Genomic DNA, 15,223 nt, shown 5'->3' on the forward strand with positions numbered 1-15,223 from the left:
GGGTTTAAGGCATCTCTATGAATATGTGTGAGGGCCTTAAACCCTGGATGCTCTTGAATAATGGAGGCTGTAGAAACCAGTCTCTCCTCCTCACTAGAAAACAGCATTCTTCCCTTGCTGGGAGAGGATGAGCACCTTCCTGAGTTGAATGCTTACAACATGAGGCTTATCCTCCTCGGAATCTTCTCTACTGACTCTTTCAATTGTTCTGCAGATTAACAATGAGAGTCAGGTCCCAGAGTACTACATATGAAGGAAGGTACAGTCTCTGCTATGGAAAGAAATAACTTACTGTAATAATTAGAGAATCTGGCTAATATGTACTGACAAGAATGAGGGAAAGATCTTTTCGAATAGATTTGAAGGTTTAAATAAAATGGGATAAGTGGGATATAAAGCAGAATAGGGGAGAGTTTGTTGGAACATAGAACATGACTCAGAATTTAACATCTTGGCAAGGATACCTCAATTGTCCCAACAACTGCTGAGATGGTGCCTTTAAGCTGGAACATGACAATGATGCAGAGATGCCAGAACTACCTATCACAGTATTAAAGAATAGATCAGAAGACTCAAAGAGGTCGATATATTAGAATAGGGTTTTTATGTGAGATCCATTGTTGGACAACATTTCCTAGACTATTCCCTTCTCTGAGGTAATAAAAAATGTGAAAGCACTTTTAAAAGTTCAGTGACAGTGTACTTTCTGAACCAGGGCTCATGGAACAAAATGCTGTCATAGAATTGGATTCCCAAGGGTCAATGGGAATAAAAGAATTCCATGAGAATGGAGGCCAGGTAACTGCACTTAAACATCAAAGACATAGTTACCGTAATAGGCAATAAAACAAGAGGGGTAACCCAGGGTTCCTGGACCTTAGAGATTTGGGGTAATGACTAATAGACTGTATTCTTAGAGATAAGATAGATAGGCAACCTGTGAAAGTATTACTTGATTTCCTTAATTAAAAAAAAAAATCAAAAACAGATGAACAGCAGGCTAGGATCAGCATCCTGATGATAGAAAATTATAATTTTTTGTTGAGTTCCCAGAAGTGAGGTAGTTCCTAGACCCAGAGCCCAATGGCTGAAAAGGAATCCTGATCTCCTCAAGGAAAAACCATGCAGCTCCCTCATAAACATATACATTAACTCTTCAATTCTTCTCATAAAGCAAACTATAGTCATTTACCCAGACTTTTCAAGGGCTTTTAGATACAGAATCTAAGTTGTCACTCATAATAGGGAACCCAAAGGTCATTATACTCCCCTCAATAAAATGGAGGCTTCAAGAGGCCAGGGGATAAATGGAGTCCTGTTACAAGGCATCTCCAATGGGTTTGAAGGCCATCCTGTGGTCACTCTCCCAAACCCGAAACATATAACTAAGATGGATATACTTAGTTATTAAAATTTGCATTCCTAACACTTAGCAAGAAATATAGCACAAGTTTGGTCTCTTAATTTTAGAGACAGCCAATACTGCCCCAAACCATTTATTGAGTGACATGGAAATTTTCCAGTTTCAAGTGAGACTCAAGGGAGCAAAGACTCTGCAGCAGTTCAGGCAATGGTACAAGTTTTCTTATAACTAGACTATGTGACCCAACAGATTCAGTGGTGCTAGAAGTAGCCAATGGAGAGTGGTAATTCAGAGCTCTAGAATTCTGAATCAAGGTCTGCCTCCTGCTACAGAAAACCACCTACGATTTGAAAAGCAGTTTCTGTTATACTACAGGGTCCTAGTAGAGACTGAGCACCTGACTATAGGACATCAAGTGATCGAAAATGTAAGTTTATCATCAAATCATCTAAGTTATAAGGTGAGCTTAGAGAGCAGCGATTCATCATATGATGGAAATGATATACAGGATCAGGTCTAAGAAAGTCCAGAGGGCAGAAGTAAACTTTACAAACAGGTGATCAGACTCCCATGTCACCACCCTCTGTTGCACCAGTGATTCTCTGTCATTCCACACCTATGGCTTCATGAGATGTTTCCTGTGACCAACTGATAGAGGAGAAAAAAAATCCAAGCCTATTTTAAAGATGGCTTTGTTCTATATGCTGGTACAAGTGAAAATGGTCTGCTGTTGTGCTATATTCCATCCATAGTACTACCACCACTAAAAGACAGTGGTAAAAAGAAAGCCTCATAGTGGGCAGAGGGACATAGTGGGACAGGCACTTAGTGTATGGAAGAAGAATTAGCCTAATATGAGGATATATATGCTCTCCTGGGCAGTGGATAATTACTTGGCTGATTGGTCAGAGGCCTAGGATGACTAAGATTTTACTATCAAGTATAAAGTTCGGGAGAGATGTATATGGAGTATAAGAAAGTATAGGAATAGAAATGAACATACACATCCTTGTGTCTTACACTAATGTGTACCAGAGACTATCTGTGACTCCTAGCAACAGGTAAACAGGATTCTCCTCAGGCAAATGTCAGCCAACCTCTGTTCTTAACACCCCAATGTTAGTATAATGGACCCATGCACAAAGTAGCTTTGTTAGTAGGTATGGGGACCATGCATGGCCCCAGTAGTATTGGCTCCTTACCAAACTGAAATAGCTACTTCTTCTGTAAAAGTTCTGACTTGTCAGCAGCAAAGACCAATACTGAGCATTCAATGAAGTATCGATCCTCCAGGACACCAGGCAGGCACTTAGTTTCAAGCTGGTTACATCAGATCTCTCACCACCACCCCAGAGGAAGAAGTGATTCATCCTTACAGGAAGCATATCCTATTCTGGATATGTTCTTGGCTTCTTCACCCATAGCATCTCTTTCAGGGTCATTATCTGTGGGCTTAAAGAATGATTTATTTACTGACATGATATCCTAAATAACATCACTTTCAACTAAAAGAACCACAGTGAAAGAGATACAACAAAGGGAAAACAATGAGCCCGAGACCACAGGATCCACTGTTCCTACCACACACCGCATTATCTAGATGAAGCTGATCTGGTGGAGTGTAAAAATGGACTAGAAAGGGTTCAGTTAGTTTGGGGACAACACTCTGTATCGTTGGGAATTGTTCTACATGATGAGGTGTATGCACTGAGCCAATGGCCAATATATGGTGCTGTGTACTCAATGATTAGAATACATGGGCCTGGAAACCAAGGCAGGGAAGTGGGAATGACTTCTCTCACCATCAATGAACTCATTGCAGTGAACTCATTGCAGAGTTGTGCTTCCTCTGCTCACATCCCTAGGCTCTGTTAAATTATAGATCTTGATTACTGCTTGTGGGAAGAAGAAATCTCTACTACTGAGAGATACAACAAAAGTCTCACAAAACCTATAGCTACAACTACTACCTGATAACTTTGGCTTTACTTAGGGTACTAGTAGCTAAAGAAAGACATTTTTTTAATATTGGCAGGTTAATTAATCTGATTATCATCCATACCTGGTATTGCTGATAAATAATGGGGGCAAGGAGGAATATTTCTAGATCTCAAAAGAGTCACTGGGATTCTCCTTGTTCTTTCATGCCTGGTGGTAGCACTGAATGAAAAACTGTAGCAACTTCAATCTTACATGAGCAAGCCATCCAAGAGCTTAGCCTGAAGGATGAAAACCTGGGTCTCTCTCCCAAATGAATAACTCAGCCCAGCTAAAATACTTGCCACAGATGAGGAAAATCTATAATGGGTGGTAGAGAAGGAACCTGATGAATGTAAATTATGGTCATTGGACCATTTGCAACATGGGACATCTGCTTGCTCCTCAGCTCTCTTAAGTCCTTTTGAGAATTAGCAGCTAATCATGATCTTCAAGAAATGATGACTGAATGGACTTTATATAGGGCAAAAATGGATCTGAAAAGCTTTAATGATAGATGGTAGCAGATACTTTTGGTGTCCTGTGGTACTTCCTTTGATTTCAGCTGCAAAGGTGCTGGTCAGTTCCCATGGAAGCCACAGTCCACCACCCCCAACCACTCACACCCCTGCCCAACAAGTGCCTGGAATATCTTTCTGCCTTCCTAACTCATCACTCTCTCCAAAGCCACAGAAGTTCACTAAACCTACATTGAATGACCAGAATGTGAGGGAACTAATTCCCCTGAAAGCTTTTCTCAATAGGGGAAGGGAGTCAGTTGATAAGTGCATCAGTCTTTGTCCTTGGGCAGGAAAATTCTAAGATGGATTCTATATGGTTTCTTGGAGAATCCTTAGGAAACTTGAGTTCCAGTTGGTCAATGTGGTAGCCAGCTCAATAATGTGTTCTCAAATGACTTTTCTTTCTTATCTCTCTCAGTTTCTCTGCTTCCCAAGATTACCTCATTCAGTCTGCTTTCTGAAGAACCCAAACAAAGTAGAGGGATAAACCAGTTAGTTGCTGGTTGATTATGTTTATAGAAAAGTTTATTTTGTTCATAAAGAAAAAACTAATAATTGTTTTGATGGAGAAAGTGAAATTAACTAAAATTTGGAAACAAACATTTATTGAACGTTTTTAATGCATCAAACATTTTAGAAGTATTATACCACTTTTAACTGATTGCCGTGACAGAGAAAAGTTTTCTAAGCTCATAGAGAAAAGAGAGAAAAAGAAGGGAACACAGACCAAGACACCAATGAATGACAGTCAAACGCCTTTATAGTAATGTCTACCACTTATCTAGACAGACCTACAATCTTTTTTGGCATTATACTTTGTACCATGCTTTGGTGTGTTAGGAAGTGAACTTGATAGTTGATGTATTACTGACTGTAGTATAATATATACAAATAAGTATAATAAAACTATGTGTTCTAAAAATATGAAATAATTCAACATGCAATATGTGGGAAATATAAGAAACCTTAAGATCATTTAGCCTATGTCCTAATGTTACAGATAAAAAGAGTTGGCTTAGTGGCACAATCAGTCCTGGAATATAAGGATATTCATCATTATACTGGCACCAAAGGAATGGTCATCACTTGGAAAATGTTTAATGCAAAAGAAAAATGTTCTGTACTTGTGTGGTTTTACAGAGATCTGGTGTGCTTACTGATTCTACTAGAGTTTTATTTCTTGTACACAGTCCTGTTGATTGAGTCCTTACGCTATTAAACCTTGTCGCATGACATTGAATTAAGTTTCATTCAAGTACTGAATATTCCTAAGAGGTTTAACAATGCAATTCAGAAAAGATGAGAGTTGGTAAGTTTCCTTGGAGATCAGCTGCCCAAAACTATCTGTCAGGCATTTTTGTAAATATTTAGTTCCATTCTCAATTGACTGATTTGAATTCTATGACTCTTCTGTCCCAAATGGATGGGAAAAGAAAAACAGAGAAAGAAGATCATTTTTCAAACTCTTCCTTTTTTCAGAATTCATATCTAGATGTCCTCTATAGCTAACCATGACCTGGGATGGGAAATGACTATTTCACTCCATAAAGGAAGCATTCAATAGATACATGTTGGTTTGGAACAGTAGTTTCTGATTATCTGTTCTCTGGAATAGATATCCCAAAGTTAGTGAAGGAAACTTTCATTGAAGAAATTAGTGTCCTTTTTTTTGGTGGTAAAATATGCATAACATAAAATTTTCCATTTTAACCATTTTTAAAAGTACAATTCATTGCATTAAGTGTATTCACATTGCTGTGCAATTATCACTGCCATCCACTTCCAGAATGTTTTTTATTTTCCCAATCTGAAACTCTGTGCCCATTACATAATAATTTCCCATTCCCATCTCCTCCCAGTCTCTGGCAACCAAACTTCTATTTTCTATGTCTCTGAATTTGACTACTCTAGGCACTTCATGTAAGTGGAATCATACAGTATTTGTCCTTTTTTTACTAGTTTATTTCATTTAGCATAATGTCTTCAAGTTTTGTCCATACTGCAGCGTATGTCAGAATTTCCTTCATTTTTAAGCCTGGATAATATGCTGTTGTATGGAGATACCACATATTGTTTATCCATTCTTTTGCTGATGGACACTTGGGTTTCACATTTTGGCTTTGTTAATAATACGCCTATGAACATTGGTGTACAAATATCTCTGAATCTTCGCTTTTAATTCTTTTGGGTACATACTCTGAAGTGGAATTGCTAGATCATATGGCAATGTTATGGTTAATTTTTTGAGGACCTACCATACAGTTTTATCCAGCAGCTATACCATTTTTAATTCCTACCAGCAATGTATAAGGGTCCCAATCTCTCCTCATAAAACTTATTTTCTGTTCTGTTTTCATAACTGCCATTCTAATGGGTGTGTAGTAGTATTTCATTGTGATTTTGATTCACATTTCTCTAATTATTAGCATATTTTCTTGAGCATATTTTCACGTGTTTATTGGCCATTTGTATGTGTTCTTCAGGGAAATGTGTCTTTAAGTCTTTTGCCCATTAAAAAAAAATAATCTCCATGCCCAACATGGGCCTCAAAATTACCACCCCAGATGAAGAGTTACATGCTTCATTGACTGAGTCAGCCTGGTGTCTGTGCCTATTTTTTAATCTGATTGTTTTGTTGTCATTATTGAGTTATAGGAGTTTTTAGATAAATTCTGAATATTTTTTAAAATTTTTTATTTTTTAAAAACATATATTTTTATCCCCAGGGGTACAGGTCTGTGAATAGCCAGGTTTACACACTTCACAGCACTCACCAAAGCACATACCCTCCCCAATGTCCATAACCCCACCCCCCTTCTCCCAACCCCCCTCCCCCCAGAAACCCTCAGTTTGTTTTGTGAGATTAAGAGTCACTTATGGTTTGCCTCCCTCCCAATCCCATCTTGTTTCATTGATTCTTCTCCTACCCACTTAAGCCCCCATGTTGCATCACCACTTCCTCAGATCAGGGAGATCATATGATAGTTGTCTTTCTCTGCTTGACTTATTTCGCTAAGCATGATACGCTCTAGTTCCATCCATGTTGTCGCAAATGGCAAGATTTCATTTCTTTTGATGGCTGCATAGTATTCCATTGTGTATATATACCACATCTTCTTGATCCATTCATCTGTTGATGGACATCTAGGTTCTTTCCATAGTTTGGCTATTGTGGACATTGCTGCCATAAACATTCGGGTGCACGTGCCCCTTTGGATCACTACGTTTGTATCTTTAGGGTAAATACCCAGTAGTGCAATTGCTGGGTCATAGGGCAGTTCTATTTTCAACATTTTGAGGAACCTCCATGCTGTTTTCCAGAGTGGCTGCACCAGCTTGCATTCCCACCAACAGTGTAGGAGGGTTCCCCTTTCTCCGCATCCTTGCCAGCATCTCTTATTTCCTGACTTGTTGATTTTAGCCATTCTGACTGATGTGAGGTGATATCTCATTGTGCTTTTGATTTGTATTTCCCTGATGCCGAGTGATATGGAGCACTTTTTCATGTGTCTGTTGGCCATCTGGATGTCTTCTTTGCAGAAATGTCTGTTCATGTCCTCTGCCCATTTCTTGATTGGATTATTTGTTCTTTGGGTGTTGAGTTTACTAAGTTCTTTATAGATTTTGGACACTAGTCCTTTATCTGATATGTCATTTGCAAATATCTTCTCCCATTCTGTCAGTTGTCTTTTGATTTTGTTAACTGTTTCCTTTGCTGTGCAAAAGCTTTTGATCTTGATGAAATCCCAATAGTTCATTTTTGCCCTTGCTTCCCTTGCCTTTGGCGATGTTCCTAGGAAGATGTTGCTGCGGCTGAGGTCGAAGAGGTTGCTGCCTATGTTCTCCTCAAGGATTTTGATGGATTCCTTTCGCACATTGAGGTCCTTCATCCATTTTGAGTCTATTTTTGTGTGTGGTGTAAGGAAATGGTCCAATTTCATTTTTCTGCATGTGGCTGTCCAATTTTCCCAACACCATTTATTGAAGAGGCTGTCTTTTTTCCACTGGACATTCTTTCCTGCTTTGTCGAAGATTAGTTGACCATTAAATTCTGAATATTATTTCCTTATCTGATATATAATTTGCAAATATAGTCTCCCATTCTGTGGGATACTTTTTTTTTTAACTCTGTTGGTAATGTTCTTTGATGCATTTTTTTTATTTTGATGAAGTACAATGTAGCTATTTTTTCTTTTGTTGCCTGTACTTTTGGTCTACTAACTTCTAAGCTCAAACTTTAATCCTAATATTAATTCTTAACTTTAGATACTGCTGGTCAGGTTAAGCTAGGTTCTCTGGAGTCTGAAGTATGTACAATTTGGAAGACAGAGAAAATACACGAAAGCGATTTTCATAATTTTTTTACTAAATCTTGTAACCATGTTATCACTAGTTAGGACCCCTTCTGGAAGGAGTCATGAAACCTTCATTAGCTTTACCATTAACCAGCCTTTACCTCCACCACTACCACTTTCTTTGTCCCTCCCCAAAACACTTCTAACAATTTTAGAAAGTATGTAGGGAATTTGAGAGCATGGGAGACATCATTCTGAGTATTAATCATAATTGGAATATCGGTGCATGGTTTTAGAATAAGAAATTTCTAGTCAAAGAATATCAGAACAGAGATTCTCCTATAAATAGCTTTAAACTATTGTTTACTAAACCAGAAATAACTGGGGTTTAAAATATCTAGGCCATAATTCTAGCTCTATTACTAATTGGTTTTGAATATCTGTGCAACTCAAACTTTTGGATACACAATATGTATAAAATAATGTATTTGAATTTGGATTTGAAATTCTCTTCCAGCTCTAATAAGCAATAATTCTTATTTCCAGCTTATTCCTCTACCTGCTTTCAGTGACTGTTCCCCCACACCAGCCTCTACTCCTGTTTAACTATGAGTCCATGTCTTTTGTTCCTTTTGGCCATGAGTTATGACCAACCATGGGTTATGACTCCTGTTCATAGAGAGGTTCAAGGATGTTATAAATTACAAACTGCCTAAACAGACACTTTCACATACCAAGAGCTTCTGGTCTCTTATAAGCAATATTTACCTTCTCTTGTATTCCAATTTGGTTACTATATTACCTCTTCTATTCTATATTGCATTGCAACTGAACATCTGCATTTGGATGTCCCAAGGGTACCTCAAAGGCAACATGTTCTACCCCAAACTTATCACTTTCTCCACCTGCCTCTCCTCTAGCCCATCATAGGTGGCACCCTTGACTACTCTCTCTTCCACAGCCTCAAAGTCCTATCTGTTTTACCTTATGGGTGTGTCAGATATATCCATTTCTTTTTATTCTCACTGTCATAGGTTAGGTCAATGTTTCATCCTCTCTCATTTCAATAAGTGTAATAGCCTCATAACTAGTCTCCTTGCCTATGAAGTTGCCTCTGAAGTCCATTTTCCATAGTCACAAGAATTATGTTACTAAAGTGCAAATCTGATTATTTAATTCTCCTGTGTAAAGGCCTTCAGTGACTCATTATTGTTTTCAAGATAAAGACCCAACCCCTTATCAAGGCAAATAAGCATCCTCCCATGAATAATCTTGACACCTGCTCTATCTCATATTTTGACATTCCATCAAACTCATTGCTCCAGCCATATTGCACTTCTTGCTGTTTCCTAAGGAGATTGTTATCTCTCATCTTCAGGGCTTTGCTCTTGCTATCCTCCCAGTTTGTAATCCACCTTCCTACCACGCCTTTTTCTCTGAAAAACTCATACTTCAGCAATCTGTTCAATTATTGCCTTTGTTCGTGTGTGAAGTTTCTCTGACACCTCAAGCGAGGTCAGCTGTCCCTCTTGAGAGTTCCTTTAACACCATGTTGCATTGCATCTTATTCTTTATCTTTTTTTTTTTTAAGATTTATTTATTTGACAGAGATCACACGTAGGCAGAGAGGCAGGCGTGGGGGGTGGGGCAGGCTCCTTGCTGAGCAGAGAGCCCCATGTGGGGCTCAATCCCAAGACCCTGAGATCATGACCTGAGCCAAAGGCAGAGGCTTAACCCACTGAGCAGCCCAGGTGTCCCCTATTGTCTTTTCCACTAGATACCAACTTTTTGAGAACAGAGGCTGATCCTTAGTCAGTACTGCAACCTCAGCACCTGGCACACAACAGGCATTTAATAAATATTTCTGCATAAACCTTCTCATGAGAGAAACAGGTACTAAACAAAGATCTCTTGCCTAACTAGCTTTTCCTGTTTCTCTCCTATTGCACACCTCCTTTACTGGATTTTTTAAAAGTGAGATTCTAGGTAATAGGATTATGAGTGTATTATATTATTATATTATTATGTTTCTATTTATTATTTATAATTGAATAGAACTCTATACAGATGACCTGTGTTATCCCTTTGTGGTAGGGCAAAAAATATTCAATTCATGGAATGACACTAGGTGTCTTGTGAGCACAATATTTAGGAAAAGTCTCCTCTCAGGCTATGCTGGATAGTGAAGGCAGGAACTCATGTGATAGGGTTCAGAGTAAACCAGGGCCTCAACCTCTAACTACCAAGTTAGAGTGGGAAGAGACTGATAAATACCATCTTGTTTCAGAGGAGGCATTTGAGGGACAAACAGGCTCAATGACTCAGCTGAAGCTATACATTGGTCTCCTTATTTCCAGTATTATACTCTTTCCATTATATCATAGAGACAAAACCAGAAATACCTCCATTGCCCTACCAAGATTCAGTTATAGGGGAGCCTAGGTGGCTTAGTCGGTTAAGTGACTGCCTTCAGCTCAGGTCATGATCCCAGGATCCTGGGATCAAGCCCTGCATCAAGCTGACTGCTCAGTGGGGAATTTGCTTCTCCCTCTCTGGCTCCCCTGCTTATGCACATGCTGTCAAATAAATGAAATCTTTCTTTTAAAAAAAGACTGAGTTATAAAAATTTAAGGAAACAAGGAATCTTTGGAGTGTTTATTTCTGCTTAGAATGTAAAGGATGTAAGAATTCTAAAATGATTGTGAATCTTATATGCCTAGAATTTGATGAAATAACACTAGCTCCTAATTCTCTTTAATTTCATTGAATTATTAGAGCTTAAGAACAGAGCAAAATTTGCATGATATTTGTTTCTGGCCATCTGCTGCATTCAGAACCTTGGAACTAGAGAACTTTTTTTTCTGGAAAGTCTATGGGGGAATGGAGGAATGGGGGGTGTGTGAGGTGCTGAGCACCTAGTATCTGGGGAAAAAAAATGTAATCCAATTTCAGTCTTCCTTTCTGGAATTCCAACAATTCTGGAAGTATTTCATGATGTTGTTCAATATTCACCTTGTTGGTTTAGGTATTGTAACAGATAATTTATGATAATTTGGCTCCCAATTCGATTTGTTAATAATCTAGACTTAAACAATGACTGTTAGTTGCATACTAAAGAGAAATCACATATTATAACACGGGGGAATTCAGGTCTGCAAAACTGCCTGGAGAAAGCATTCTTAAAATAGATAAAATTCTACATTTTAAAAGTTTGTGTTAACACTGTCCTAAGACGGTTTATTTACTTCAACACAGGATACACTTAAAAAAGAAGAATCATTTGACCTACAGGAGTAGAGATGTTAGGAGTCAATCAGTAGGAAATAACACATTTGGAGAGGTGAAAATGCACAAGTAATGACACACTTTTTGGCCCAGCCCCAAATCCTTAAGGAGTGGGCATCTTGTTCCATCTTCTGTTTTTCCCCGTTTACTTCCAGCCAACGAGATTTCATACATAATTGTCTCAGTCTCCATTAAGACTGGGGAAAAGTAGGAGTGTAGTGCTATACTAATTGAGTTCACACACAGATACTAGCTTTGAATTTAGGACAGTGGTCGACTTGGAACATTGTAACCATCATATTTATATGAGTCTGAATAGGTCATGGCAGCGATTGTTGTATTCTGGGCCATTTCATTACCCATGTCCGAGGTGCTGAGGCCAGCCTTGGGAGCGCACTGGGTGCGAGCCTGACGCCCTTCTTGGGGGAAGAGCCACTTGGCCCCAGTGCACGCGATGTTGCACGTGGAAAGCCTCAGTAAATCCGCACGCGTTCCGCAAACCGAAAGGACCACAGATAGCCCCATCCTCTCTCGCGGAATTTTTTACGTAGATTCACACGCGCGGCCCTGGCGGCTCAGCGCCCAGGTGGGGGCTTGGGATACCCACCGCAAGGTTCGGAGGCACCTGGCGGCAAGGTCCCCGCAGGCCGTCGCGAAGCGCCTGGCCCCGCCGCGAGAATGCGGGGCCGGCGGCGGCGGCGCGGGGCGGGGCTTGGCTGCGGAGAAATGACGTCTGCGTCCCCGCGCGCATCGCGGGCCGCGCGTCCTGGTAACGGCAGCTCCGCGGCTCCCGAGTCCTCTTCCATGTCCCCGCCTCTCCCCCGCACCAGCCCGCCCCGTCTCCACCTCCCTTCGCAGCTCCGGCGGCGGCCGTCTCGCTAGGTCCCTGGTGCCGGAGGGGAGTGGAACCTGCCGGGCCACGCTGCCCACTACGCCTCCGCCGGGCGTCCGCTGAAGAGCGGGAGAGGGCGGGCCGGGCCCGGGACCGCGCTGCTGGACCGCGGGCATCTGCCCCGCGCGGGTGTCGCCTGCGGCCTCGATCCGGCAGGGCTGCCCAGTCTCTGGACGGGGGTTACCGGAGGGTCGTGGACCGGAGGGCGCCTGCGGCTGCACCTGACAGACATCGGGGGTCGGGTCCGGAAGCGGCCGTCCCGGCTCTTGCCTCCCAGACGCCGTTGCTCCGCGGGCCGCCCCTGGAGCGCGAGGACTGGTGCCCCGGCCGGGGTCTGTCGGGAAGATGGCGACCCCGGGCATGAGCTGGCAGCAGCACTATTACGGCAGCTCGGCGGCCAAATTCGCGCCCTCGCCGGCCGCCGCGCAGCAGGCGGGGCACAGCATGGACTATAGCCAGGACCTGCACTTGAAAATGAGCAAGAAAATCGCTCAGCTCACCAAGGTAAGGGCGCGGCGGCGGGGTCGGCACGGCTGGGACCCTGTGCGGGCCGCGCCGGGCTCAGGTGCCAGGCTGGGAGGCTGCGCGCCCTCCGCCCGGGGCGAGTTGAAGCGGGGGCGGGGCGGGGGGGGGGTCTCCTCGGGGGAAGCAACAGCTGGAGACTAAGCTCCAAGAACCGTTCAAACTTCCGTGGAACGCTGGAGATGTTCATTGAAACTAGACAACTCAGCGGCACGGCTGGGTTTATGGGACTTAACATCCTGCTGCCCTTTAGGGGTAACCCAGCACAGAACAAATTAGGAACTACTTCCTTTATTGCACAACAATCAATCACTTTAGTTTTGGGCTCATGCATCTGCCCAGACTCCACGAGCCTTTACACCGCTTTATGAAAGTACAGTACCGTATTTACCCAACATAACTCGGAATCTTCCCAATTAATCAGTATCTTCTGTTGTTAACGTAATTAAGGGGAGAATAAACCTGAGCAATGTAGGAGGGTAAAACATACCTTGCATGGCATTTGGGGGATTTAATGAGTCATTCCTTATGCTGACAATGTCAAACAAGGCTACTTAGATGATTTACGTGTCTGCACTTAGTTAAGTGTTTCAGTCTATTAAAAGATAATTTTCAGAGCGTAGCCTGCATATTTGGTCAGCCGTAGTTTAGGATGGTGGGCCTTTTTCTCGTTAATGTTGATCATGAGAAGGAGTTGGTATCTGTGAAGCAAGAGCAATTCAGATAGATTGGTTTTATTGCTTTGTTTAGCTCTCACCAGTAATCTTTCAATACCCCTTAATTTCGAACAGGTGATCCATGGTGTCTGAAACTTAGTAGAGGTGATCTTAAAATGTTTAAGCTGAATCAACTAACCACTTGGTGGTGGTGTGGGTATGATGAAGAGAGGTGGGCATCCTGGGTGTTTACTAATAGGTAAGCCCTGAAGTCTCTCTTCAACTCCAAAATTCACATTATATAATTCCAGTACTAGTTGACACTATTGTGGGAGTAAAGTAAAACAGAGTTGGAAGAAAGGAAATGGGAGTGACATGGGGACCTGAAGAGGGTAAAAAAAAGATTTTGGTGAAGAAATACGATTGTGGGTAGTAAGAAAAGTAGCATGAAAGGACTGAAGAGTGAGTGTTCCAACAGAAGAGCAAAGAAAAAGGGACAAGTACCTAATGGTAAAACTCAGCCATGCAGACAAGGCAAGACTGGTGGAAATTTTGTTTTCTGATTTTTGTTTTTGATCTATAGTGTCTTGGAGTTTGCTGTGTGCTCGGTTTTTACTGTTTCCTTTTCTGACAGATGGTCCCCATATTCAGGGAAAGAAAGGATCAAGAAGAAACAATAGTGTATCATCAGGGCATTTATACATTTGGGAGCTCGAAGCCTGGTTTCCTGAAATCATGTTTGTTCTTCAGAATAATGATGTTCAGAATGAAGCACATGGATGTTTATGTATTCTGACTTTCTTATGGTGGGTCCACAACACCCTTTGTCCTGATTTTAGATTGTAACCCTCTAGGTTCCTGCGGTAATAGAAACATTCTAAGTTGGTAGGGAACTGGAGATGAGATTTCTCATCTCTCCAGTAAACAGCTTCTCTTTTTACTTATGCTTCTTCAATTTTCTGTTCTTTTATAAGAAAAAAAATTAACAACTATTAAAGGTGAGAATATTGATAGAAGTTGTTCTCACGTTCTGTTTACCCATCTTAAATCTCATGAGGCAGAATGCTGCCCCCCCTATCAGTGCCCGTCAAGGTTTGAGTGCTATATCTCATCTTTACGGAGTGTTACCTGGACTCTGACTTAGGGTTTATAGTTTACAGTCTCTAAATACTCTTGCCACCTGCTCTGCTAAGTGCCTCAGACATTGGATCTCTTACACTAGAGTTTCTCAGCCTTAGCACTTTGGCATTTTGAATTGGTTAATTCCTTGTTGGGAGCAGGCAGGGGTGTCCTATGCATTATAGATATTTAACAGCATTCCTGAATTCCTGGTGCCACTTAGAAGATTGCAGTGGCACCCCACACCTGCGTGAAACACACCATTATGACAATAAACATGTCTCTAGACATTGCTGTATGTTCCTTGGGAAGTGTGAGGACTCATCCTGTGTTGAGAAGTACTAACTTATACTGGAATATCTAGGGTTTCTCCCACCTGTTCCCTGCATTTATTACTAAGATAGGATGTGAGAATGAAATAATCAGATAATAGGACTCTGTTGGAGCTAACACCATGTAGTTTCTGAAACATACAATAAGACATGCTTCCCTTATGTACCATTTTGGAAACTGTCAAATTTTACAGTTATGTGTACTTCTTGTAAATACTATATCATAAAAATGATATCCTCAGTAATATTTCAACTGTTAGA

General features: G+C 41.2%; 1 protein-coding gene across 9 annotated transcripts in view; it reads left to right on the forward strand.

Annotated features, from left to right (window-relative positions):
* The first annotated feature begins 4,239 nt into the window (after positions 1-4,239).
* Positions 4,240-15,223, forward strand: part of FAM184A (family with sequence similarity 184 member A) — a 117,523-nt gene continuing 106,539 nt past the window's right edge. For 8 of the 9 annotated variants that reach the window (XR_004284983.1, XM_032339674.1, XM_032339680.1 and 5 more), the window contains exon 1: positions 12,414-12,837. Coding sequence is in view for 8 of the 9 variants with exons in the window: in XM_032339674.1 (XP_032195565.1) it covers positions 12,679-12,837 (159 nt within the window). In the remaining variant the exon portion in view is untranslated. Of the gene's footprint in view, positions 4,310-12,413; positions 12,838-15,223 lie in introns of those variants that run through there. The other variant, XM_032339677.1, reaches the window with a different exon arrangement.

The sequence above is a fragment of the Mustela erminea genome, chromosome 4 (genome assembly GCF_009829155.1).
Source record: "Mustela erminea isolate mMusErm1 chromosome 4, mMusErm1.Pri, whole genome shotgun sequence".
NCBI lineage: Eukaryota > Metazoa > Chordata > Mammalia > Carnivora > Mustelidae > Mustela > Mustela erminea.